Source organism: Numida meleagris, chromosome 3 (genome assembly GCF_002078875.1).
Source record: "Numida meleagris isolate 19003 breed g44 Domestic line chromosome 3, NumMel1.0, whole genome shotgun sequence".
NCBI classification, from domain to species: domain Eukaryota; kingdom Metazoa; phylum Chordata; class Aves; order Galliformes; family Numididae; genus Numida; species Numida meleagris.
Window position 1 is genome coordinate 36,224,995 of NC_034411.1, and position 27,908 is coordinate 36,252,902.

Genomic DNA, 27,908 nt, shown 5'->3' on the forward strand with positions numbered 1-27,908 from the left:
TCTTTTTAACTTTATATCTCAGTATACTGTCCCATGAAATTGCTTTCAGCCTTTAAATTGACTGTCATGCGGAGTTTTGTACTTTTCAACCTATCATTGAGTTTGAGAGTTACAAGATATTCTGAGATTTAGTACTCAATAAGAATGAAAATTGACTTTTGTTGCTAGGTAGAAGAAATGCTATTGTGGTGAAAAAAAATGTTGTTTCTTATATTTTATTTCATTATTATGTAATTTAAAGATGAAAATATCTTTGGGTAGGGCTTTATTTCCCCTAAGTAATACCAGCCCAACTACAACAGCGAGACGTGATTCTTGACAGTCTAATCGTTGGTTCATCTAGCAGTGCTCACAGAGAGTCAAAATATTGTTAAATCACTGTCCTTCTCTACTCTAGAAAGCCACCAGGTGAGCTGTTTCAGTGATAATAACATTAGAAAACAGTGTCGAAGAATGTATTGCTAACAGATCTGCAGAGAAAAGCAGCACTGAATACAGCATGTTGATTGCTGTAGGAAAAAGAAAAAAACCCACAACATTTCAAATGTACCCTGCATAGGATTATACAAACCCTCTTATGTAACATGGATAATGTTAAATTTTATGGACATTCTATTTTCATGGAAAAAAAAAGTCTCAATATATGGGTTATTGATGTTCTGTTCTGATCTAAAGGAATTTGAATACATTTGCATACAACTTCTGCAAAAAAAATGTTTTTCTTGGTATATTGCACAGATCCAGTCTTGACATTATCCCAGTGTCTATGTGTATTCTTAGTAAAAAGGAACTGTTTATTCTGGAAATGTAATATGAATAAAATGCATATCATTGTAGTAGTTTACAGTTAAAAAAGTGTAAATTTTTAAAATATTGCATATAAAATCAGGCTCTTATTTGAAATAGGTTTCTGGAGATAAAGTACCATTGTCCTGCTTATTGGAATGTATTTGCTTCTTGTCTCTGTCAATATAAGAAAGGTTTTAAAGTTTTTTTCTGTGAAGATTTACAGCTGCAGGTATCAAGCATTTTGCAGAATGATGAGAAGACATGTAGGTTGCTCTGAAAGTAATGTCTTCTATTTATTTCCGTAGAAACTACAACAGAAACAAAGAGCACAATAACATGATTGGATAGAGCAAATTCTCAGCTACAAAACACTATTTTCCACAGTCACCATTGTTCGCTGTGCATTTTCACCAGCATTGAAGAAGAGCCTGCATGCCAGCAGAGGTGACGCACTGTTGCTGCTGCCACTGCTGAAATGCACCACCCACCACCTCGCTGTGCTTACATCTACTGTTTGATCTCCATAAATGTTCAGCAAGCGTTAATGAAAGTCAATGAGTGCCTTTTTTTCTGTGTGAAGGAATTCAGTGACGCACCTTTCTTCATATGCACTTCCATGTCAGATGCCATTTTGTCAGACTGCCCTTCTGCTGCTGTTTGTTGCATGGCAGCAACGTGTAGCAGAGTATTGGTGGGAAGGTTCAACTTCTACTGCCATACCACCAACATCCACCTCTGATATCATGAGCCAACTTAATAAAACAGGAGGCATTACTTTTGGAGCAGTCCTCATAGTTTTGCCATTAGTGTGATAATAAGTCCACTTTGATTGTCTGGCAAGTAAATTCCAAATCTACTCCCGCTAAAAATAAAACAAGCCAACCTACTTTCACTAACAGTCTACTCACTAGAGAGTAGATTTGTTACTTCCCACTCTCAGTGGGATATCTAATCCCTTTAAAATCAATAGGTAAAACTCACCTGAGAGGATAACAATTATTAGTTGTTTCCAGAAATGAATGAAGTGTAGACTTCTACAGGGAGTTAGTACTTAAAGAAAAATGTCAAGGATGAATTAAAAGAAACTAGAGGTATTGTGTCCTTTGGGAAGCTACCGGGTTGTGAGAATTTTTGAAGGCTAAAAACGATGTGGAGAGTCATTCTGTTTAGATTGACAGTCACCTGGTGGGACTACTGAAGCCTGTCTTTTAAAAAAAAAAAATTTAAGAAGCAAATCCCATTTAAGCTCTCATTTTTTAAAATAGCATAAAGATATACAGTAGAACTTGTCCTAACTGCCACCATAGGGGTCTAGCAAACCTGGCTGAATAGGTAAAGAATCTTTCTTACAATACACCAGACAAAATGGTACTTTAGATGCTTCCTTAGGCTCTGTCATTTAGATTTCAGTATCTCCCATAGGCAATGTTGCAGAGAGAGACAGAGTTATTTTATGTCTCCGGTTATGTAATTTTTTAGAATAACAAACTGAAGTATGTCAGTGGAAAAAGTATGGTCTCAGATTTCACGCTTGTGCTTTCCTTTCTTTTTCTTTTAATAGCCTGGATGTGTAAACACTACTGAAGTGGATATAAAAAAGTCTTCAAGAATGAGAAATCCACATAAAACAAGAAAGGTAAGTACTGCTATTATGTAAGAAGCAGAAGATGGAGGTAATTTATTGCATGAAGTTCTGTAGTTTATTAAAATATTTTTTTCTTACTGCTGCAAGGAATGAGTACATGAACGTATGTTGTTACTTAATAAATTCTTAAATGAATTACTAATTACAAATTTTCTAAAACTAAGTAAATCCTGTCACATAAGAAAGTGTTTGGAGGAATACCCAGAGGCTATGAAAATAAAAATCATTTTTGCATGTTATTCATGTTGTTCCGTTGTTTGAATAAATAATGTTAAAATGTTTATGTCATTAGTTAAGGAAAAATAAATGAAAAATGCAGTGTAAACTGTAATAGTAGTGCTTGTGCTGACCTTAATGAAAAGGTTGCCTCTAGTTTACGGTTGTGCTTCAAATGGATGTACAAAAACTGGACAAAGTAAGCTTCATCTACACTAGGATCCAGATATGAACTGTTTAAGTTCTGTAGGGGCATATAGATGGACTGAAACATTCTCTGTCAAATCCTCTTTATCATCATGTAGATTGAGTCCAACTTTAAAGTGTGCCTTTTGGGGTACATTTTAGTGTCTTCAAAAGGAAACCATATTTAGATTATTTTCCCACTGACCAGTTCCACTTATTCTGATAGCTGTCTTTCACTGTCATCCTCCATGTTTGCTGTGCTGTTAATATAGAGACAAAAATAAAAGTTGGTGCTGTGTTCGATGGCTTTAGGAAATTGTGGTTTTTTTGGTACAATTTATTGATATATAGAAACGAAATTTTATGTGAATATATGGCTTATTTACAGTTTCTTTGGAAGCTGGTGATCTGGGATAAAGTCTTGAGCACCTTATCCTAGCTATCTACTGTGGGTTTATGTAGAAAATGTTGTTTGAAAGCAACTATCATTGTTCCATATTTTTTGCATAGTCTGTCTATGGCTTACAAAATGACATCCGAAGTCACAGCCCTACTCACACACCAGTACCAGAGACTAAGCCTCCCACAGAAGATGAACTACACCAAGAGGTTTGAAAAATAACTACAAGCATTTACTTTTAAATGAACTTTTTAGGAAAGTAGGTAGTAAACCAAAAATTTATCCTACCTGGGAAGTACGTTCAGAACAGATCTGTGAATTGCTTAGTAGGCCTTTTCCTTGCTTCAGGATATATGGACTTAGGTATGTGATTCCTGTTAAAATTAATGAGACAAAACGTGGCATTTTTTATATCTCACATTAAACAGTTGAAGGCAGTTAGAAACAGTCCAGTTGGTGGGTTCTTTACATAGCTAAGCCCATTAGCTTTCATTGTGTGCATATATGGGTTCACATATTTATCTACTGTTAATGTTTCATTAATCTTTCCTGAGGCATTAGAATTGGGAGAAGGTAAATGTCTGAAGAGTTAGTAGCTTTCTTCAAAAATCTGAAAAAGGCTAATTGGATTTCTTTTGATGAACCTGTAGGGAAAATGTTATACTGGGTCCTTTTTTTTGCCTCTGTATAATCTTTCTCTTTGATGGAAAATTCCATTTATTTTAGAAGTACACTGATGAAGTGTTGTTTTATTTCAGATATACTTCTTTTCTGTGCCCCGGGGTAAATTACAGCCCTAATAAAAAAGTTATGGAAATAGAGTCAGGCAATGAATTACTCATAACACTGCTTTCCTTTCTTGCAGATTAAGCACTGGCAAATGCAATTAGACAGACATCGATTAAAAATGTCAAAAGTTGCAGAGAGGTAAGTATATTGTCACGTCTTCTGTTTTTTTCAATTAGACTGATAACTATTGGGAAAATGTCAATGTGAAATAGCTTGAAAGAAAGAGAGGCAAGAGAACTCACGTCACAGAAATAACTGAAGAGGGTTTAAGTGTGAGGTATGAAGTTTTTTTCTGATAAAAGATGGCCCAGATATTCCTGATAAATTCAAGTCACTGTAGTGGCCTCTGACCAAGTGTTCTCAAGTTTCCCCTTGCATTGACAGGGAGGCTAACTAGAAATAGGTCTGGGGTTATTGTTCTGATATTTCAAAAGGGTAATCACTGATAAAGAAAGGGATCTGATTGATAGAGCTGGCTGGGTAATGAGCTCTCAGCTTGGGCAAAGTGGGTCTGAGCTTACATCCAATAAGAGCACGTGACACTAGCAGGAATCTGTCTGGAACAAAGTATGCAAGGAAGGGGCTAGAAACCAAACCATTTGAAAAGGCTCTTTAGAAAGTTCACCTTCAGCTTAGGTAAAGAAAATATCTGCTGTATCTTACAGATCATGAAGTATATAGATAAAGTGAAAACTGCAGAAAAATTAAGCTGCATAAGATCAAATGAAGGAAATAAAACCAAATCCATCTTCATCCTCTCATATAGGTGTGTCCACATGTGTTTGCTTTTATATGTGTATTTCTGCATTCACATGCATTGTGTTCTGCTTGCTGAACAGTAAAAATTGATTGCAGACTAAACACACTGTAAGCAGTAAACAAAAACAAAGAATATTTTTACTCACTTTTCAATAATTTTCAATAACTATTAGGCAAAAATAAAGTGGGAATAAGAACACGGGAGATGTAAAGTAACAGAACAGAACATAAAGTCTTTAGTATGCTCAAGGGAGTCAGACCAAGTTGAAGATTTTGGAAAAAAAACTGCTTTGTGTTTTGCTTTTCAGTTTTTTTGGAGAGCACTAGATTTGGAAGTAGTGACATTTGATTAGGAAATAATAAAAATGTTAACTGTATTTAAAAGTGGAAAAAAAGGAATTCAGTAGCCATAGGGCCAATGGATGTGACCTGAATAGCATGCAGTGTTTTAGAACAGATTTTAAAGGAACTTATTATCAAAACTATAAGGTTCGAAAATATGCAGCTTTGTGAAAGCAAATGGGCATGGAAAAGGTTTCTTGATCTAATTTATTAGTTCCTAAAGGAGACTTGAAAGGATATTTTTGGACATATTAGGAAAGTTGGTGGTTTATTTTATTTCAGCTCTTGATAAGAAAGGATAGAAGCACCCTCTTTCTTCAAGGATCCACAGGTTCAGTGTTAATGGAATCACTGATTATTTTAAAGCAGAGCAAACCTATTTTAGCTTGAGCTTCTAAGTTGTTTCTAATGCGTATATTTCTTGTTACAATGGTTTGGTTGAGGCACAGTAACTTGTTAACTGGATAACATGATAAGGTTTTCTCCCCGCCTGACATGACAATGTTTGATGCTCTTGTTTTCCTAGTCTATTAGCTTATACAGAGCAGTATTTGGAATATGATCCTTTTCTTGTGCCCCCTGATCCCTCAAACCCTTGGATATCTGATGACACCACTTTCTGGGAACTGGAGGCAAGGTATATAATTTCCTTCTGTCTTTTGGATGAAGGGTGCATGACAGGCTTCTCTTGAAATGTGAAAGTTTCAGAAAGAAGTATTGAAGGAAAGTACTGAAATAGAAGTCAATGCAGTATCCTTTTGGTCTTTCTAGCTTTAGATTCGTAACATGTGAAGAGCTATGGATTAATAAATCTGTGTAAAGTTACAGTAACCAGTCTGTAGGGTTCCAGTGTGGGGAAAAAACATGACTTTTTGAAATCTGGTAACATTTCCTAGGTGGAAGTCCTTATTCTTCTGTGAAAGTGAATGCATTTCATCTTCGTCCTGTGTGAGCACTGGTAGCCTCGTTACTCATTGCTGAACTTTGCACCAGTGTCAGCAATCTGGAAAGTGAGAAATTTCTGGCTGAGCTTTAGGACTTTATCTACTATATTCTGTACATGGAGCATTAAAATACTGAAGTATTGCTGATTGTGGGTTTTATTGCTTTCTCTTCTGTAGCAAAGAGCCAGGACAACAGAGGGTGAAGAGATGGGGGTTTGGCATGGATGAAGCTTTGAAAGACCCTGTGGGAAGAGAGCAATTTCTCAAGTTCCTGGAGTCAGAATTCAGTTCAGAAAATTTAAGGTGAAGAACTTTATGTTTTAGGAGCTCCTAAGATACTTATGTTTTTGGATGATCTATTCTCCCTTGATTTCACTGCCTTCAAAAGTTATCTTGTATCTTATATTTTGGAGTCAATTCATGTAGATTGCTGCCTGCACTTGTATTTAGGCTGAGGGAAAAACTGATGTAGTTAGCAGAGACTCACATGAAATAGTCTCCCATTCATATTCAACTTTTGGTCCAAATACCCACATAAAAGGCTTTCTCTCAGCTTATTCTATTATGCAGCATTAAAACATTGACCTACTCAAAGCCCGGTCAGTAGCTTTTATAATGTTCAGTTTTATGAAAAAAGTAAAGTTTTCAAGAAAATTTGTTAAAAAAATAGATAAAGTATTTAGAAATAAAAGTTACAGACTTTCACTGTTGGTCCCATTTATGTGGACTGTTGGTCTTTTGAAAAGCTCCACCAAGATTATATGGATCAGACACAACAGAAGTAGTGTGATGTTCACCTCTCAAATTCCTTACTAGTTGAAAAATGCAAATGTGCTTTTAGTGTATGAATCTTAAATCACGTATGTATATAAGGAGTATTATTTCAAAGACAGAATTATTATTTGAGTTAAAGAAATAATATTTCATCCATTGACTTATGGAGTATTTGGTGTTGCTATTCTAAGGAAGTCTTATGGCAAGGATTATTCCGGAGGAACCAATAACAGTATTTCAATAGATGAGTCAGACTGTATATAGTGCATCAGCATGTACACAACAGTTTTCTCTATATTCTATCTTCTTGTTGAATGTCATCTGTATGACTTCTCATTCACCAATAGCATAATGAATACAAAATCCTATTTGCTTACATGACAAAACCTAGAAAATTCCTGAACCTCCTTTTTTTTGTTTGCCTGTATTTATTCCTAAGTGGTGCAGTATAACCTTTCGTAATAGAGTTATCTTTATGTAGCATTTTACAAGAGGCATTTAACACTAGATGCTCAGTAATTACACAGACCTCCTTGTTGTTAACTCAGGATTGTCTGCAGAATAACTAGAGATGAATTTCTCTAAGTTTCTGACCATGTTCTTACACTAAACTTTGCATCAGAAATGTATTTTATGTACTCTACACCTTATATTTCCCAAATGACTTTTTTTGACTTTACCTCCATGGAAATACAGCTCGAACGTGGAAATATAGCCCAATTTTTATGTTGGTAAGTTCATTAGTGACATATAAAGATTTTTTGTTAATTAACAAATCCAAATGGTGAAGTCAGTATGATACCAAAAGAGGAAAAAAAGTAATTTTTTCACTTACAAAACATCCTGGCAATTCCTTACGCAGAGCAGCTGTTCAAACATAAACCTATCCAGCCTAGTTTGTACCGCAGTTTCAGTGCGTTTCTGTGACTCATTTGTCTCTCTGCCAGCAACAGTGTTACCCACATAATCCCTAGGTCTTTTCTCTAATCCTATTTACAACACTAACCACAGGCAAACTGCAAGTGACTGATCCAGAAAAATACACTAGAGAAATTTGTTCAGAGCTGATTCCTTGACATGCTATCTTCTCTTCTATCTCTCTAGATTTTTACATTGGTATTATAAAATATCTAGCAGCAGTAGGGAATATGAGCTTAAAGGCTGTCACTGAGAAGAATCAGGCAAGGGATCAACTTCTTACTTCAAAGGGGCTTTCTGTGATGATTAACTGAAAACTGTCTCACAAGCTCAGAATTACATTTATGCATTCTAAAACTGGGGAAATCAATCCACAGTTAAGCTCATACAGTAAAATCAGGTTACAAGGCATGAATTTGTAAGTCTTGTTGTGTATGAGAGCCAAAATATTACAGCTCATACTAACAGAAATTAAAAGCATTTAGGACATGGTGGTTTCAAGCGTTATTGTTAAAGAAACCTTAAGTTTAAAAGACTAGCTGTTTGGTTGCTCAGCTATTAACCTCACTATAGCAATTTGTTTTTTCTTATTTTTGGATTTGACAGGCGCCTTGAACAAAACATTTATTTCCATTCACACCTTCCTACTGTAACAGTGTGAATTCAAGTTAGTAGCTAGCTCTTGTCTTTTTACAGACATAGTCATGACGAATTTTACAATAAGTACGATCAAACCTAAGGGAGGTAAAACAGCTGGGGCTCTGCATTCAAGCTACCCAATAGAGTACAAAAGATATGCAGACACTACTATTAATCGATTAGAATTCTTATGCCTCACTTCAATGAAAAAAAGAAAGCCTGAAATGTGAGTCAGTTTTTAAGCCTACCAGATACACCGTTTGTATTCAAGTGTGATTACCTAAGTGGTTAAATGTCCCAGTATTACTGTTTCATTAACTTGAACTGAGAGTGTCTAAACTGGCTAAGAATCTGAGTCTTAGAGGATATAGATTGTGTTTTAAGAAACAGAACAGGGCTAAAGAAGCTTGAGTCATGAGTTAAAACTAAGAACTGTAACAGTAACAGAACATCTTGCATGATGCACAGAAGCAAAAGCTACTGGACTTGTTACCCTTTCCTTTTACCCTCATTTGTTATCTTCCACAATGAATGAACAAGTTAAGGAAAAGAGGCATTGAGTTCTGTCTGTCCAGAAAAAGGAGACTGAGAAGTCTGTTAAATTAAGGTGTTTTCTCCTGATGAAATTTATGTGATCCTGCAAGCTGAGATTTTGTGAGATTTTTATCATGGACTCATAAATTGCTGTAAAAATGTTCTATACTGGAAATTGATGCTGTGATTATGTCCTACAAAATAAATGAATTAAAAAGTACTACCAAAATATGTGATTTTACCCACAAATTGTTTCAGTCCTAGTGCTTAATTTTATGTTTAATTTACTCCAGTGGTACTGGCAATTTTTTTAATTGCAACATGACAATACTTTTACTAGAGCACTAGAGGGAGAATGGTGCAGGAGTCAGTTCTTTTTCTTAATCCAGCTTGTTTCACTTTCTTCTTTTGTTGCTCTTTGTTATTGATGACCAGTCTTCATTAACACGGGAGTTATAAACATATGAAGAACAGTTAACTGTCCTTGATAGTGTAGCAAATCTGAACAGAAGCATTAGTAACGACACTTTCTCTGAGGCACTGGTAGTGTTCATTCCTCATGCTGTTGACTATGAGACCTTGTTCTGAGTGCTAACTTGGCCAAAATGTAATCCTCGAGGCTGAAATTGCCTGTGCTTCACTTCTGTTTCAGACAGAACTGTAAACTCCAAGTCCCCAAAATACTGTCTTTTCTGCAAATCAGAAGAAACTAGTTGCCAGATTTAATTCTCTCCCTTTTTTTGAAGAACTCTAGCACTAATATAGCTTGAAGCTTGAAGTTGTATTTGGCAAAAAGGTGGTTTCTAGGAGTCAAAGAGTAATCTTTCATGCCCCTAGAAAAATGCTAGCTGTTTTTCTCAAAGAAATTTGTTAAGATCTTGTTGAAAATGCTGGTCTCTCTATGACATGTTGTGTCACGTACACTGGTTACAAAGCCCATGGAAAACCCACCTCAGTTTCTCAGTGTTGCTTAAATCTCACACATTTGTTGAGAATCACTGTAGCTTTTTTCCCACTCTGTGTTCCTATGTTCCTATGTGCTAAATATAACTGATTAGCTTAATCTGGGATCTGCTGTTGACTGCATCAGACATTTAGGTCAGTTAATGGCACAGAAGCTGCGATGCAGCTGTGCTATTTATCTGGCACGGCCACCCTCACTTTGAAAGTAGTCCAACTGGAAGACATAAGCCCCAGATGTCTTGCAGCATGTGTCCTACCATGTTGTGTGTCTGGAGGTACAACTCTCATATGCTGTATACTCTCACTCCGACATACATCTGACTTGTGCCGCAGCATGAGACAGCCCAAATGCTGGGATGAAAAAAGCAGCAGTGTTTATACCCAGGCACTCAGATTGTCTATTCAAATGGTACTGAGCATCCTCTACAGAAGGTCTCCATGGCTGAACCAAACCTACATCAACAGGATTTTCAAGTTTCATCCAAGGACAGAGACTAAGCTCTAGTTCCCTCTATGAAGTGTAGCACCAAATCTGTGCATATATTTGTCCAGAAAATGCAGTTGGGATCTCCTCTCTTCCCCTTTCATACATTTACTGTTGCAGACATACCCTTTGCTACAGGAGTTTTCCCTCGCTCTGATTGCAGCCCATGAGGCAGAGCTGTAAAAGTGGACAGGGAGATCTTCTGATTTGAGGCCTATGCTGAGATCTTGCAGAATCCATTTCCACTTCCTTCAATAATCCGTGCTTTTGGTTGCCATATGATATTCAGAAATGTTATTTTAGAAAATGCAAGAGGTAGCAGCCTCATTTTTGGCATTTCCTAATTTTGCGTATTTGACTTTAACTTTTATGTGGGAGGAGGGTAAGCATTTTTTCTTAAATGTAGATTAAAACATTGAAAAGTAGATTAAAATAGTGAACTGGGTTTCGACTGTGAAGTAAGCTTCTTAGACATAGCATGCTGCAGAAATCAGCATTTTCTTCATGCTTTTAAAGTGTTTCCTATATTTAGAGCCTCACATTTTCAATAGAGCTTTTAAATGCTAATGTTAGAAGGGTAGAATAAAATTAATTTATTGAAAATCTGATGTTCAGCCTCTAAGAATGTATCTATACAACCTTGCTATTCCATATTGGAAGCTTCTTGTTTACTCAGAGAAGTCCAATTTATCTCCTATCTATTTTCCTATAATTGAGTATAACCTACTGTATGGAAACAGTTTACTTGCAAAAGAAAATAACATCCTAAGGCATGCTTGTAGTGACTTCCAGAAATATTGGCAGTGATATACAGGAACAAACAAGAATGTGACGTCTTTGAGCTAGATACTCAGGATGTCTGCAGGGTGATAGAAAATGTGTGTTTACAGCGAACATCCTTCTCTTTCATTTTTCTATTCCTTACCTGACTTTGATACACATGAGTAATCAGTCAGTCCCAGAAGATGCGTTTAAAGGGGTTGGCACTGCAGGATATGCACTTTTAAATGCAAATATTAAAAGTAGCTTAAGGAAACCAAAGTAGGTTGCCCAAATTTGACAGAGTGAACTGAGTTAGAGTTTCTGAGCTGCGTAGTTTTTAAAATTGAGTTGTGAGGCCTTTATTGTTACTGCATTGCCATCAGATTCCCAGAATATATCTGTGGGCTTTGTGCAGAACTGTGTTCAATTCACATTACATATAAATAAGTGTTCATATAAATATAGTGTTCATATAAAGTTCATATAAATAAGTGGCGCTACTCAGAATACTTGAAACGAAAGTTTTTTGTGTTGGCACAGACTCTCTTTGTGACCTAGGAGAAAACACTGTACATTATTAATATATTTGCAAAACTGGGACAATATTACTTCTTTATTTCTTGGAGAATTTTAAGGGATCAACAGACTAGGAGGCTGTGCATAAATACTATGGTAACTGGAAGGTGTAGAAATACCTAAAATAGTCAGCTCAGTAGTATGACACTGACTGTAGTGGCTTGAAGTAATGAACACGGGCTCCATCCATCTGTGCTACAAAACAGTTTCAAAACAGAACTGTGAAGGATTAATTGCTGCCCAGAAGGTAAATTATCTCAATTGAAGAATGTGTCATAGGAGGAATACTCTAAGGCTTTCTTACCAGTGCTTTACTGTCCTCTGAGTTGTTGTAGTAATTATATTATGGTTTGGACTTAGTGTGGTATTATTTTGTTTACCTGAATACCCTTCCACAGTTCCTCTCCCCAGCCATTCACCGTTGGACTAAGCTAGGAGATTTCAGTTTGATTTTATGTTTTAAACAGGATTGAACCACATTTTAGAAGTCCACCCAAATTAGTTGTCAGACATGTAAAAATCTGACTTGTTTCACAGTTAACTCACTTCAGGCTTCAGCTGACCTGTTTCATAGGGCCAACCGTGTCAAAACAATACTGAAAAGTTACAGTGGTTGCATATATAACATGATAAAAATCATACGTTAATTGATCTCTCTGAGGAAAAAAACAACAACTGCGTAAGCGATTTGCAGCATACCTAAGCTTGATATCCTGATTTAATTTAATAGAATTCAGTTTTGTGCAGTGAGAGAGTTTAAATAGCCATAAGAGAGGTAAAAATAAAGAGCTCATAATGGCAAATAACAATGGAATAACAAAGCTCATAGCTAGCTGGCTGTGATCACAGTGTGATCAAGCCCTTTTTAGCAATCCTTCTCTAGAATGAGAAGGATACCATGAACTGGCTGCCGCTGTATGTGGCTGCCTGATGCTGGTTTGCTCTGCAGCGGGAGAGAGGAGAGAATGGGTACTTGTGTTCAGCATTGCAGTTAAAAAAAAAAAAAATATAGAAATGCAATACTGAACAAATAAATGAATTCATAGAAATGCTTTTCCTTTTTATACATAATTTGTGGAGTAAAAGTAGCAAAATTACAGATACAGTTATTTGGCTGATAGCTTAGCAGGACGTAGATTTATGTAGATATCAGGAGTATAAGTTCTTATTAGCTTCTGAAGGAATGTCAAAAAACAATAGGTTTATAAGTGATATAAGACCTTTCGGCTCAGGTGAAATGATACCTCGGGTTAATTCCAGTTAAGTGAAAACCTTCTCCTAAGAAAGCTACACATACATAAGTAATAAAGGATTTCTCACCTGTCTCGTCTAGGCTTGTAATTGCTTTTCAAGGTAGTTGGATTGCCTGACACAGTATATCAGTCTTGTTCCCAGCATAAATGTATCGATTTTACCTATTTTCATATGTTTTAGATGAAACCTTTAGTTACCTTACTCTTTCTTAAGAGCAAAAAAAAGTGTTACCATTTCATTAGTGATTATATTGAGCTGGAAGTCAAGATGCTATGTTGTGCCATAGGTTCTGGTTAGCAGTAGAAGACCTGAAGAAGAGGCCTATCCGTGAAGTTCCTGCTCGCGTCCAAGAAATCTGGCAAGAATTTCTTGCTCCAGGTGCACCCAGTGCCATCAATCTAGATTCAAAAAGTTATGACAAAACCACGCAGAATGTAAAGGACCCTGGAAGATACACATTTGAAGATGCTCAGGTCAGTTTGCAATTCTTTTAATGCACATCTGACACAAAATATTGGCTAGCGAAATACATATGCACAAAGTAAGATATATTTGAGAATTAAAAAGTAATGTTCTGTTTCCTAAACTGATACTTTGGAAATGCAAATGTGTAACATTTGTTTGCTTTCGGAGGCCTGTAAATTATTAATTCTGTTCATGAACCTTCTCTATCCAGAGTAAAGTCTTAAAGTGGGCTTGGCATGCATCAGTTTCTGGTTCTCAAGATCTGTCTTTGAAGGACTTCCATTCAAAATGTCTGTTCTCCCAATGCTTGTCCAAAACTGTTGTTGTCATTTATAATAGTGAGGCTTCTCATCATGAAGAAAATATGACTTGTGAGAAATAAAACTTGGTAGTGGCTTGTGCAGAAATACCATATTCCGTGGATGTTGTATTAAATTATCATCTACAGAACATCAAGCAAAGATCCTAAGGATATGGTCTTCGATAAGCAGTATTACAGGAGCAAAGAACGGTCTTAAATGTGTTACCTGGCTTTTGAGGGGTTTGAGTTAGTAAACTTTTGAATACCATAATCAAAAGATGCTTTTGATCAGAGGTAGGTTTGAAAATGCTTACTTTTTGAGATGGAAGCAAAAGTTAAAGCAGTAAAATACAAATCTCTGTTTTCCTCAGGGGAAAAAAAAACAAACAAAGCAAACAAAAAAAACCCTGAAAAACAAAAATCCCCCAAACAAAACAAAAAAAGAAAAAAGAAAAACCCAAGAGCACTTAAGTACTAAATGAAACTTAATTTGGCTCATAGCTTAATATTTTATATTTGCAGACTTCTGAGAAATGCAATAGAAAATAACTGGATTCACATTAAAAGTTGTAGAACTACTCCCATCTTCCCTTTTTCATAAGCAGCCTAGTGATGAAAATTTAATTATTAATGCAAAGTGAAATGGTGTCAAAAGGAGAGATTGAGATCATATCCCTGCAGAATTTTCTACAGCTTGATTATTAGGACATCAACTTGGGAGCCAGGAGATACTGCTGTGAGTCCCTCAAAGCAGAAGGGAAATTGAATCTGGCCTTTCTACTTTTTGGGGAAGTACCTCTACCCTAAATAGGAACGGAAATAATTCTACCAATTTAAAAAGAAAGAAAATTTGTGTGCTCTCATATTGCTATTATAATAGCAACCTATGATGCAACAATAATATTGCCATTAAACACTATTATCATTCATACTGATTTTAACTACTCTGCGTTAAGCCAAACAAGTGGGTGTTGCTTACATCTACTGAGCCACTGGAGATTTAGGAATTCAGTGTACAGCAAAGACATGTTGCACAAATAAAAGCTCTAGCAAGTTTAAAGGTTGAAAGGAAAATAAATTTTTGCAGTTGAGTCAGAAAAGGAAAATTAAATTCCTTGCTGGCGTCCAATTATTGTTTCATAAAAATACGTGTAAAGTTTCAACATCACTTTACTTCCAGATCTCTTTTTTTTTTCTTTTTCTCCCCTTCAGTTTCCGAAAGAGGTAGAGTACCCTGTCTACATGCAAGAAAGAATCGTTTCCTGCAGTCAGGCTTCTGTATATTTGATACAGTTCAGCATACAGCTGGAACCAGGAAGGCTCCATTTTGCAGAGGAAAAGGGGCAGGCCCAACTTCAACTTGATGCTTTAGGACCTCTCATTGTGCCCCACCTGCAGTGGCAGAGTTCAGTCAGGAACAGGGCCCTGCCTCCTCGAAGATAGACCACTAACAACTCATTTTGGCAGGCACCAAGTCATTAAATTGTGCTTTAAAATGCTTTGAAAAGCATTTCTGGCCTTGAGAGATGGTACTGTGGGATTCCGTATCAAGTGAGAGTGATACAAAAGTAAAAATAGACCACTTGTGCTAAATAATATCCATCCTCAATTCCCGACATTGTACATTAACAATATTAATGCAACCTAATTTAGTCTTGTTTTTATAGGACAGATTTTTGCACAGATATAGCATTTTAGTGCCCACTATCACTGATATGTACGCCAGTACCAAAGTCCCTTCTGCTCTCAATTGGCTGAATCAGCTGCTCTTGTATAAAGTGAATGGAATTAAAACTTCCCAAATGAACGAGCCTCAGTTCTGACTAAACGCCAGAACTTCTTGGCTTAGTGTAGGAAACACAATGAAAGGCACTTAGAATCATTCTCTAGAGTTTCTAACAAATCAAAGATAAAAAAAAATCAGCTTTAATTTTACATCACTATAATTTTAATAAGGTGTTTTTTCTATTCATTAATTGCATGCAGTACCAACCTCAGAAACCGTATTTACTGTAGGGTTTATTTACTGTTTCCTGATTGCTGTGCTGAAGTTTCCTGTGGTAAAAGGTAGGGTGTAAGTGAAAAATAAAATGAAAAATAAAATTAAAACAGCTAACACAGTGCAGTACATTTCTTAAAATATTTTTGTGAGGCTATTTCCTGTTCAGATTGTTTTTTCTAAAAATCCCTCTCCTAACATTCTAAACAGAATGAGATTATAAAATGCTTTATGTTATAGATTTTTAGTGTTTTTTTGTTTGTTTTCTTGTTCATTTTAATTATTTTATTTTACAGAGATGAGAATGTTGCAAGAAGAAAAGCCCTATAAACTTCCCGTGTCACTTTTTTCTGAATTAGTGTTATCAAATTTTTATATGTCTCTGAAGAATAAATATCTTGAAAATTCGATTAGCCTGGAATTGTCTTTCAGTTTGCATGTGCATTTTCCTTTTTATATTATCAGATGCATAGCAGAATAAACATCTCTCAAATAATGCTTTCAAGAGTAGCCAGGGGGACACCCTCTCTAGGTTAAGCACTTATCTGTAGTGCTAAATTAGAAACCTACCACTTTTTCAACCCTTTTTTTCAACCCCAAGTAGTGGTAGCTGGCATACAGTTAGAGATATACAACTGCCTCCTGTTTCGCCTATATCTTCTTTTGTGGGAGTAACAGCACCTTCTTTTCCTTTCAGGAGCACATTTACAAACTGATGAAAAGTGATTCTTATCCTCGTTTTATACGATCCAGTGCCTACCAGGAGCTGCTACAGGCCAAGAAAAAGGTATTGGTCCATCTTGCCTTTGTCTTGCCACTGTGCAAAGCGGTGGTTATGTTTGCAACAATACTCAGTCTTCTCTCCCCTGTGCCAGTGCAACTGGATATCTGGTAGGTGACCAACTTGGCGTGTTTGGAGGGTCACATACACACAGGAGTTCAATATACATATATGTGTATATATCCTGCATGTGGGCATGTTGCAATAAGTTAATCTAGCAAAACTTATTTTTATTTTTACATCCCATATTGTACTGTTTTCTCTGTTATGAAGCACCTTAAATTGCAAAGTGCTTTACAAATACATTAAAAAATAAAATAAAATCCCAGAATAGTCTTTCATGTTTGCAAGTTTGCTTATGTAATAACTGTTGTTCTCTTTATTCCACCTGTAAAATCGACAGAATGTGTTTAGAAACAGTCTCATTCATATGAATATCTTCTGATTCCAACTATAAAAATAGGGGCTTCCTAATCCTATTCCTTTCCCTACTGTTACATGAATAGTTTTGAACAGATTAGAAATCTGACTTGAAAGACTGATCATGTCACACTTGTGCAATCAGAGGCTCATGTCTTGGCATGTAATGTTTGCTTAGAGAAGCCCAGTTTATGGAATGACTCCCGAATAGGCATAGCCCAGAGTATGTGGAGCAGCTTGTGCGATGCAGAGTTCTATAATGATAAATAATTTTATTAGAGGGCTCTAAATAGTGATCTCCTAGAATCATCTGGGAGCCACATGCTTGCAAAATCAGGGCCCTATCGTTGCCGAAGTAAGGTAGTTACTAACATCGTAGCATTCTATTGTTTATAATGATGACCTACAATTACATGAAAGTACTGTGTGATTTTGTTTTTTGTTCAAACATTGATTTCTGAAGATCCAATATAGAGACAGATGTTGAAAATACCAGAAAGCTACAACTGTCTGTGTGAAGTCCTTAAGTTTGTGATTGTCAGTTCATTAACACAAGATGTGCACTTCATTATTTCTTTTTATTTTCAGTTTTTCTTTTAAATTAAACCATTCTGATCCCCATGAAAAATGATTTTTGTCAAATACTATATCTGCTTTGCCCATCTGCTGTTTTGCAGAGTCCCATTACAGCTTCACACCTTTGTTTGCTTCCTTATTTATATAAACTTTGTTTTGCAGTCCATTGTTTCATTGGTCCTTTTCTACTCCATTTTTCTTGCTTTTCTTTTTCCCCTCCTTCTTCTTTTTCTTTTAATTTTATTTTAAATTTAAGTTGGAAAACACACTGGATCGTCGAACATCTTTTGAGAAATTCACACGCAATGTGGTAAGTTTGTTGCCTCGGAAGACTAGTAAACCTGATGGGACATCCTTCTCCTTTCTCCCCCACTGAACCTTTCTTTCCCTTTTTGCTTCTCTAACCTGACAGTTAAAAGTCTATTTATCACAGTTTGTGAATTTTCCTAGGAATGACAGCTTTATAATGTACTTTTCATTACAACTGCTCCTCCCTCGTCCCTTTCCTACTGACCTCTACAGTCACACATGGAGGAATGGAACTTTGGGAGCCATGCTTTTTACATTAGGAAGCATGAAATGATTCGCTTTTTTTTTTTTTTTTTTTTTTAATTTGTAGTAAAGAATCTGTGAAAACATGCTTGATGTTGTTCCTTTTTCTGGTGCCTCCCAAAATACTAAGCCTGATACAGTTTAAGTATATTGGATTTCATTGCTGTCTCCTTTTTGTTTTGCTAGAAAAGAGTTTGTCCCATTTTTGTAACTGGGGACAGGGAAAAATAAACTATAATAATTTCCCTTTCTCTATCCTCCTTCATGTTTAGCACAGCTTCTTTAGGACCAAAGAATTGATGGTGATGATGCAGAAGGGTTTGATTGTGATTTCAATTTGATTATGGATACAGCAACTGATTATTTTTCTTTTTAATAATAATTTTGGAAATATATTTCAGCGATGTAAAAATGTGAAGGCTGGTAAATTTGCTGTGGGCATTCTCTTGCCACCAGCCAAAAGATCCACTGATTGCCTGAAATGTGGGATACTTTTTACTTATCCGGTTTCTTTGGATTTTTTTTTTTTTAACTTTGTGAAAGTTCCAACTAAAGCATTCAACGCATTTATTTTTGTAGGGCAGAAACATCCCTATTTTCCCATGCCATAAAAACTGTACACCAACACTGAGGGCGAGCACTAACCTGTTATGAAAAGAGGTAGAAAGATCTTGGATTCTACTCAAGTTTGTCTGCATTGTCTGTTGAATTGTGCAGTTGATGCTGCTGTGTGTGTGTGCGCATCTGTGGCTTTTTCTGTGACCTGGTTAGTGGAGCTGTGTGCGTTGAAATGAAAAATATGAGAGCTTTCAGCAAAGATCATGGTTTTTGTTTTTTAGTTGCTAGGGAAGGAGAAGCAGTTCTCAGAAACTGCCTCCCATATAATGAGGCTTAAGAGCATTTCCTCAAGTATTTAAATTACATATACATTCCAGTAATCAGAACAAGAAACAAATGCAGTGAAAGAACAAAGTTTTGTGAGGTTGTAGGAATATCTCACATGTTAAAACTCTAATCTTTTGACTACTTTCTTATAGGTAAAGGTTTCTGCTTTGAATCCACTGTAATCAGGAACAAATTTGAATTCAATGGGACAAAGTCAGTAAGACTAAAAAGTAAATAAACAGCCACAAAGGAAACTATCTCAATGTTTGAAACAAAAACCCCTTTTTTTTGCATGGTGGTGTTGCCATAGCATGTTGCAGTGTGATTTGTGTGTTGTCTGAACAGGTTGATCTATAAAACAATGTTATACATGACAACATTATACATAATGATTCTACTTTCTTCCATGGAGATGTTTAACAGGAAGTTCCGCAGTAATAAACAAGCCTGTGTTAATGACAGAGAACACAGACAGTACATCGGGGACCTCTGAGAGGCAAGATTTTGCTCGTCACAGTGCCTGACAAACTACAGTAAATAGGCTGGGTCTTTAAGCAGCCAGCAGATCAGGAACTGGTTATGGTAAAAAGTATGTAAACAAGTGTCTGTAAGGAGAGAAATAGTGAGCTCCAGGCAGATGCAAGGAAAACGCAACGCAAAAAAAGTGAAAAACTGAACACAGACTGGGGGGCATTAAAGTTACTCTCTGATAGTGCATCAGCCCTGTACACCAGCACTGGAGCATAGTGCCCTGCAGGCATGCCCGATGTTCAGCAGCTAGTCTCAGGGCAGAAATACAGAACAGCAGGATGCTGGAGATGCAAAGCAGGCCCAATAACAAAACTGTGAGCTAGTATGAGGGGAGCAAGGATTTCTGGATGTGAAGCATTGGTAATTCAGTAGAAGAGGATGATTCTTTTCGCATGGTGCAAGCTGTAACATAAATACTGTGCATTTGCTTTTCCTCAAACTACTACCCAATGAACTGGGGTGGAATCTGTCAAGCCGGGTCGCCTACAAAAGTAAAAAGTATCACTTCTAAGCATACATTCCTGATGAGACAAGCAGCTCAGAAGCTTGCAAATTACTCCAGAATATCGGGGTTCTCAAGTACAAACATTTTTCTATGACAGGTCTGAGTTTACATCCCCCATGGACCCAGGACCCCTTGCCACCAGGGATCCTTATTTTTCCAGTCTTTTTCTCAGTTATGATGAGTTTATAATGTGTAATTATGTGCCTCGGTACAGTGGTTCTAACATGCAGGGATGAGGCTAGTGTTTCTCAGAATATCCTACTGATTAACTTGTTCAACTGTGAAGGAACAGACTGTGGTAAAAGACCTGCTCTTCTGATTAATACAGAAAATAGATGTGAAACAGGTCTTCTACAACTTAGACAAATGCGATGGTATCTGAATGATCTATTAAGAAGAAAATTATATTGTCACTTCTGACGATTTAGAAAATTTAGACTCATTTCCACCGTTATTTTTTTCAATTACATCCAAGTGGCTTTGCATTGAACTAAATTAGACCTCAATATTTTTATTTGAAATATTTAAAAAAAAGACACCAGTTTTGTCTAGGGACTGAACATGAGAGGATGACCTTGTGATTCATAACCTGATCTGTTAAACTGAGATTAGTAAGAGATTTCTGAACCTTTTGTTAGCAGTGATTGGAAGTGGGTTATACTTGCAACAGAAACCATTTGCTAAGCTAGAAAGTTTAGAAACTTTCTAAGTGCTATCCCTCTATATTCATCATAAAATTAAATGGAAATCACCTAAGATAATCACTCATTATTTTATTATGGTGGGGGAAAAAATAGAAGTGGATCTATCTACGCATAAAAACTTGGCTTAGCTTTGCATTTCTTTGACACTGTAGAGTTTTCTTTTCAGAAAGCTTTCAATAATTCAGTGCACTTCATGAAAGCCCTATATGCACAACTAAAAGCACTAGTTATTTAGCTTGTACTGTAAATTTTACAGCACAGAGTTGCTAATGCTTTTGGCAGTCTGCAACAGACATTATGAATAGTGTTAGAAACATGTCTACATACAGATGCAATATAGGTAAAGTAATAGCAAACTCATATTCTCTACATGCAATATTTTTTCCTAAATAAAAAGTTGGGAAACCTCCTCTACCTCAAGTAATAACATCTACACTGCATAGAAAAAAACACAGGTGAAGAAAGGTGCACTGATGACACTGATGGGAGCAAAGAGATCCTTTAAGGAAGACTTTAATTTCTCCTTTGTGTCAGGAATTGTGACAGTGGCAGCCTGGTAGTCTCTGAGCGACACACCTTTGTGAACACCTGCCCGTGCTTAGCTGTGATCAGTGGTCTGGAAACCCAGAACAAAGCATCTCATTTACAGCACAGTAGGCTCATTTCTTTTCCACTGCATGCAAATTTTCCTGTCTTGGCAGGAGACCAGTTAGCAGGGCAGGAAGGTGCAGTCTTTTCCTCAGAGCCACCCTGGAGAGATGCTCCATCACTGCATGTGGGTGATACAGCTTTAGATGCCACCGCCAGTGTCATAGTTTTATCTGTTGCTGCTTAACTGTAGAGGTGAAAAAATGGGCTTGTTGCAAGTTTGTGTTCTATGAAAATAAAGCCGGTGCAAAACTGAGCAAACTCAGTTCATTTAATAAACCAGAGATCCATCAAATGATAATCATCTTCACTCATGACCTCATAAGCAAGAACCCCATTTAATAACACTGAGTTTAAAACAGCTATATCTTACATTACCTGTATTCTTTCCAGCTGTCTTCCTCCACTTAGCTTAGAACTTGCTTACCAGTTTCCTTTGAGGTTTTTCCTCTCCAAACCTCTAACATTAGACTGTTTCAGGCATGAGATAAGAAATGTGAAGGCCATGGAACACAGTACATTTTCAGAGTCCAGTGTCCAATGTCACTTTACATGACATAGCAAATTATGGTCTAGAGATGGAAATTAAAACTTTAAAATAGCTTCCTCATTTCTTTTCAGTGGAGGGTAGATTTATATATGTCTAAACTGGTGTTGCTATGTTAAAATCTGTCCCTTTACTGAGAAACAATGCAGATACCAATTTCTCATTATCCAGTAAATTTTTCTCTGGACATATAAAACTTGTTACATACCTGAGAGGCAGACCAGAAGTCCACATGGACCTGAAATCCAAGCATGGGCTGTATTTTTCTTGAGCATAGCATTATGAACAAGCTTTAATGCAGTATCAGCTGTAGGATCTTCTGTTCAATCGTAGAATGTACAATCATGGAAGTTTTCCTAGTTGGACTTTTGAAATTTGCTTTCAGGTTATTCTTAAAACTTGAAAGAAAAATAGTGTATCAGAAAAAAATCACGGAGTTTTGAAAAACACAAAAAAAATAGTAAAAATTATCAGCTTCCATAGAAATGAACCTTTTTTTAGGAAGGAGATGGCTTAATGAAAAAAAATGATAATAATAATTGAAATCTTGAGTTTGGACTAATAATTAGTCCAAAAATCTAGTGTTAGGGTGTTTTTAAGGAATGATGCCCAGCTTAATGAGGAAAATCAAAAGGAGCATCCTTAGGAGATGCCAGTGAATGTTGGTCTCCTTGCCCAGTTCTGCAGTGATGAGCTGAACTGCCTTGCTTTGTGCTGGGACAGTGCAATACTGGCACAGCTGGGTCTGTCTCCATTAGGAAACAGAGTACTCCCATTCAGGTATTAGCTCAGTGACTGCCATTTCCCAGCTGACAAATATCTGCCTGTATTCCTAAGCTACTGGAATACTGACAAATGTAGAGCGATACCAAAACGAAATATTTATTGAGTGCATTAGCACCTTAGAAAAGCTTAGGTTCTACCCCATCCTCCTGATGGCTTTTCAAGTTAAAACTACCCCATCTGGCAAGAGCCTGTGGGTTAAGCACAAATTAGAGCATCTTATCAGAATATGCAGATTACTGGGGAATGAGAAAGAAAGAGGGAGTATCACCCAGTTTGGAACAAGCCAAATCAAGTATATGCAATTGCTCAGACACTGCTTTTTGCCAGTGGACTGCTCCAGGACAGGGAACAGCTCCAGTGAGAAATGAGGAGAGGACTGCAAATACCCACAGCCGGCAGGAGGATTTTCCTGCACGTGCAACCATGGAAGCCAGTGGTGAGAACTCATCCCCTAAACTCAGTAAAATCTAACCACCTCCTCGTCATCACCTTCCTGAAAGACAAATACACTGGCATAGCTGGATGAAAATCAAAGCAAAATCCTGACCCCCTGGGCAATGCTAAATCCATTTGCCTGCCTTAGAGGAGATAGGCATGGCTAAATCCTGGCCAGAGACTTACTGTTTCTGCTCCTGTGCTCCTCCAGATGTGCTCCTGCCAAGGGCTGTTTATCTCTGCACTGTGTGTGGCACCAGGAATGTCACCTGGGAACTTTGCCTGCTGATACTGGCCAAGCTGCTGGCGTTCAGCATTTATGCCACACATAAGCAGATCAGGAATAGTGAGAGCAAGGAGGGCCAATCCTCATTTTGTCTCATTTTGCTCCCGGGAGGGTTCATGCCATTCTCCCTTTTGAATGTATGGAGTTTCCCTTTCCAGTTATACCAACTGGAAGTATGAGTCCTGGGGACAATAAGGAAACTTGAAAAAGGAGTCAATGAGGTTGCTTAGCAGAAAGGATAAGAATTTGAAAACTTATCCTTTAATCTTCCTATATTTCAACTCTGGTCCCAATATAAATTTCACATTGGTCTCTTATAAGTCACATATGTATTGAAGTTGTTGCTGACTTACTTCCCAGATGAGGTGTTAGTGTCCAGCTACATAAACAGGTCAGTCAGCATATTTGTAGCTCATAAATCTGCAGTTGCTCGTAAGTCTTAAATTGTAGTCCAGAGCCACATTGCTGTTGAGACTTTTTGGTCATCTAAAAAGAAAATGTGTTTAGCTTAGTGGTTTAAACAGCTTACTTATTACATTAGAAAAGAACATACTCTAAGGCTAAACTAATGCCAAAAAACTGAATTTAATGTAGGTAGAAATTAATAGAGTTAAAGCTAGAAAAAGGGAGGAGACCATGCCTGGAAGGAGACATGCCGTCTTTCAGAGAAGCAAGTGCTATTATTGTCAGGTGTACAGTGAACTTGAGAGATGAGGAGTCTAATCCAACATTGTAGACCATTATTTCCCTTCAAGATTATATTGTAGGGGGAAAATTCACCCTCATCTGTATGACTTTTATTTCAGAACATAAATAATAAAATGGCTATTCTTTTTGTAAAGACTCATTCTGGTATATTGCACTTAAGCAAATGTTCAAAACCAACTTACATATCCCTTTGAGCATAAAATTAATTGGTTAGGAAAACAGATATTAAATTGTGTAATTCCATGGAGTTATAGTACAACAGATGACTTAACAGCTCATTGATAAGGCAGAATACGTTTATTTACCATTTACTGCAGATGTAGTCTCTCTTCACAACTACAATATTTCTTACTGTAATTTCCTTGAAGTCAGTTTGATTTTTCTGAGTTGTGCACTTGACATGAACAATACAATAGATGTAAATATTAAATGTCCTTTAACTGATGAGTTAGAGCCATTTACTATTTTATTTTTTTATGATCTATTTATACTACATTATCAGGATATCCCTGTGGTGTATTGAGAAGTGCTGTAAGCTTGCTGGGCCAGCTCTGTCTCTGTTGAACTGGTACCACAGCAGGATGGCCCAAGGAGAGCTAACTGACATCTTGTGTGGTTTCATGGCTTTTGTCTGGCTCACTAAAGCTCAGATCTGTCTGAACTATGCCATGACAACAAACCCTACACTGTCCTCTCCGCACTGTACAGCTAATTCTTGTGGACAGAACTTGCTAAAAAACTGAAACAGCATCCCTGCAGTAGGAAGACTGATGAGGAAAAAGACAATGTGAAAATCTGAACGCCTTCTAAGCAATGTTAGGTAGTCCCATGAAACATACCTGACCAATACTCCTTACAAATAGTAAATGCAGTCTCAGCAAGTCTATTGCCGAGTTCATGGAAAAGCTGCTTTCCTGCCTGTATGCAATCTGCCTCTTACTTTCTTACCTGAACTGTAAAGTAGCTTTCTGCAGTCTGTGACGGAGCTACTACAGTGTGCACATCATCGCTGTAGCATAAGGCACCCTCGCTTCTGGTGGCCGCCTTCAAGTTCTGGGAGTGACCAACAGCAAAGCCCTCAGCAGTAGTTTCTTAACAGCCAAACCCATTCATTCTGGTCTTTGAATTTGCTGGATTACGCTCTGAAACTGGCTGGCTGGCTGGCAGTGCAGGTGTGCAAGTGACAGGGCTTCCTGTGGTTTAAGATTTGACAGACTCCAGTTGGTGCCCCTAGCTGTTTGACAGTGATGTGGCAACACTGAGTGGTTGCTGATGAACAGGTTTGCAGTGATCATGCCTCTGTTTTCTGTTTTTGTTTTTTGTTTTTATCTTTTCCTCAGGGGAAATCGCTCACATCAAAGAGGTTAACCAGTCTAGTGCAGTCCTACTAAAAGGATCACCTTGTAGCATGGAAGCAGACTCAAATCATTATACATACTTTGTAGCTCACTGATTGCCTGAATCAGAGGACAGTAGAACAAGATGTTGCATGAGCAAGGACCTGACTTGTTTTCTTTTGTGTATACTAAGGCATTACAGACTCCGAGGGACTCTCTAGCCTTTCGATGCCTCCATTTCGAAAACTGTCTGCTCACTTCCTCCTTCATATCAAGCTGGATCTGTGTCTTTTTATTTTCTGCAAGCTCAAGTACAGTGAAAAAAAAGCTTCTGCTAGGCACAGTTTATTAAAAAAATACGTCAATCAAAAACTGGAAGAATTGTAAAAAATGCATATATTAATAAATATACATATGGCATCACATTTATTGCACAATAAATTAGCACAGAAGGTTTCATTTCACTGATGTATTCACATTGAGAAAGAAAGCCTGTGTCTTTGTCTGTTGTCTGTATATTCTCTGTTAATGTTTCTTGCATTTATTTTTATACCATATTTAAAAAAGAACACCTTTTACTCCAGATGTATTAAAGTTGATCCTTCCTCTGTAAATTTGTGTATGTTTATATTGTTGTTTTATCTTCCATTAAAATATGCAGAGTCTCTTTCCTTTTGGAAGTTTGAGATTTTAATACTGAATCTGAAGATTAGTCAAGAGTAAAGCCATTCCCAAAAGTTACATGCCCTGTGCTTTGTAAAAAGTGACATGAAATGGCATTTTCTTTCTCTGAGTGACACTTAACCAAACCCACTTTATTGATAATCATCTACTCTTCATTTTCTTTCTAGCAAGCTAGCAGCAGTGAGACCTTTCCAGCTTGCTCATCATCACATAAGCAAACTTTTCTTTAAGCTAGATCAGGTCTGTAATGGCACAGTTTGCACAGTCTGCTCAGCGATTCAGTTGCTGTCCAAGAGCAGATCAACTGAACTGCATTTTCTTAGGAATGGATGTGATCAAATCTGGCTGAGAACACAAGTATGCTTTTGCTAAATATGACACCATTTCTTTCTCCTTGCTGTCATGCGTGCCACAATGCAACATTTTAAGCTGAAAAGATAGTGGTTTGGAAGTGCTGAGACTAGAGCTCAAACCTTGGGTAGTAAATGAAGAAACTTGCAATTTTAATTCAGGGGCTCAGTTCAAGTGTGCCGGTGTATGTGTGCCTCACACTGCTATGCACTTAAGAGACCTACTCATAGGTTCACAGGAGCTTGTAGCCATTGTCCATGAGACAATAGACATGGAGCCTTCTGAAGCTAAATTAAGCTAGAGCCATAATATCTCTGCTTGCAGAAGAGAAGCAGCACTTTTGACTAATACAGATGATGTAAAGATAGTGGCAGAATCTCTGAGTAGAAAAGCAGAGGTGTGAACTAAGGCAAATGACAAATAGCTCAGGGGTATTATATGGTGTGTAGGGCAAACATACTGAAAGAGCCTTTTTAGCCATGCACAAGACTGGCTCAGGTCAGCCAGAGCCGGTACCATCTGCTGTACTGACTTTTGTGTGATATTGATAAACAGAGATCTTGCTCCAGAGGGACTACTAAACCTAAAAATGTCATCTTTCCCCCCGCCCCCCCATTCCTGACACAAAGCAAGCTGGCCGTAGACACAATCCCACAGTACATTTGAATAGATTAGCACTGGAGTCATCTCAGTCAGCGCCAGATGCCTACCTGTATTACTGCTGCTGGGACAGGGCTGCTGTGGGCAGAAGGGAGCTGCTGTAACCCTGACTGCAGCATCCCCAGAGAAATGGTCTGAATAAACCCAGGAACAAACACATTGTTCATCACCGTGAATGGCTGCTCCCCTGGTTTTTGCTTGGTTGAGATTTGGGGGGGGAGGGTTGGGAATTGGGTTTTTTTTGTTCTTTGTTTTCACATGCTGCAGCGTTTCTGGTTTCTAACTAGGATAATAATCACTGCGTTAAAGTGTTACAGTTTCTGTCAGCACAGTGCTTCTGAGCTGAGTTTTATCACAGAACACTGGTAATGCCCATGAGAGCTTGATTTTATCAAGAGCTCCATCTAGGTCAAGTCAAAATATTCACAGTCTAGGGAGGCTAGATGAATTCTAATAAATAGTCACACTGAACCCCAGATCTTAAACTCTGAGATTTAATTTTCCTTTACTGCAGAAATGAGAGCTCTGAGGCATGAACTTGGGGCCAGGATATCCACAGAAATTTGAGCTCTGTTTCACTTCTCAGTGCCAAATGGAGATATTTATTTCCAAACTCCTGCTGCCACCGATTGCATCAGCTGGTATACTGCCTGCTTTTCCTTAGGATTTAACTAATTAGATACCAATGTCTGCTTTGAAGAATCGCTTCTATCAAATAACTAAAGTTTCAGATTCACGCATTAAATATTTCATACAGCTTTACCCTAAGGAAA

The 27,908-nt window shown here is 37.3% G+C and overlaps 1 protein-coding gene and 1 long non-coding RNA gene across 27 annotated transcripts in view; one reads left to right on the forward strand and one right to left on the reverse strand.

The window, feature by feature from the left end:
- Positions 1–27,908, forward strand: part of RGS7 (regulator of G protein signaling 7) — a 271,402-nt gene that overhangs the window by 229,711 nt on the left and 13,783 nt on the right. For 15 of the 23 annotated variants that reach the window (XM_021391124.1, XM_021391127.1, XM_021391132.1 and 12 more), the window contains 8 exons: positions 2,351–2,425; positions 3,347–3,445; positions 4,102–4,163; positions 5,653–5,763; positions 6,248–6,373; positions 13,261–13,447; positions 14,953–14,964; positions 16,437–16,526. In XM_021391124.1, coding sequence (XP_021246799.1) covers positions 2,351–2,425; positions 3,347–3,445; positions 4,102–4,163; positions 5,653–5,763; positions 6,248–6,373; positions 13,261–13,447; positions 14,953–14,964; positions 16,437–16,526 — 762 coding nt within the window. Of the gene's footprint in view, positions 1–2,350; positions 2,426–3,346; positions 3,446–4,101; positions 4,164–5,652; positions 5,764–6,247; positions 6,374–13,260; positions 13,448–14,952; positions 14,965–16,436; positions 16,527–18,647; positions 22,091–25,443; positions 26,111–27,908 lie in introns of those variants that run through there. The other 8 variants (XM_021391135.1, XM_021391128.1, XM_021391138.1 and 5 more) reach the window with 8 other exon arrangements.
- On the reverse strand, positions 200–27,305 carry LOC110395985. Of its 4 annotated transcripts, XR_002436721.1 has the most exons (7): positions 27,186–27,305; positions 23,296–23,881; positions 22,097–22,286; positions 15,734–15,795; positions 13,206–13,418; positions 3,525–3,610; positions 200–1,097 (listed from the first exon to the last, which is right to left on the reverse strand). It is a non-coding gene; the product is annotated as an uncharacterized LOC110395985 (long non-coding RNA). The 4 variants fall into 4 exon arrangements; XR_002436719.1 differs by lacking the exon at positions 27,186–27,305 and having other exon boundaries at positions 23,296–25,570; XR_002436720.1 differs by lacking the exons at positions 200–1,097; positions 27,186–27,305 and adding an exon at positions 2,451–3,096 and having other exon boundaries at positions 23,296–25,570.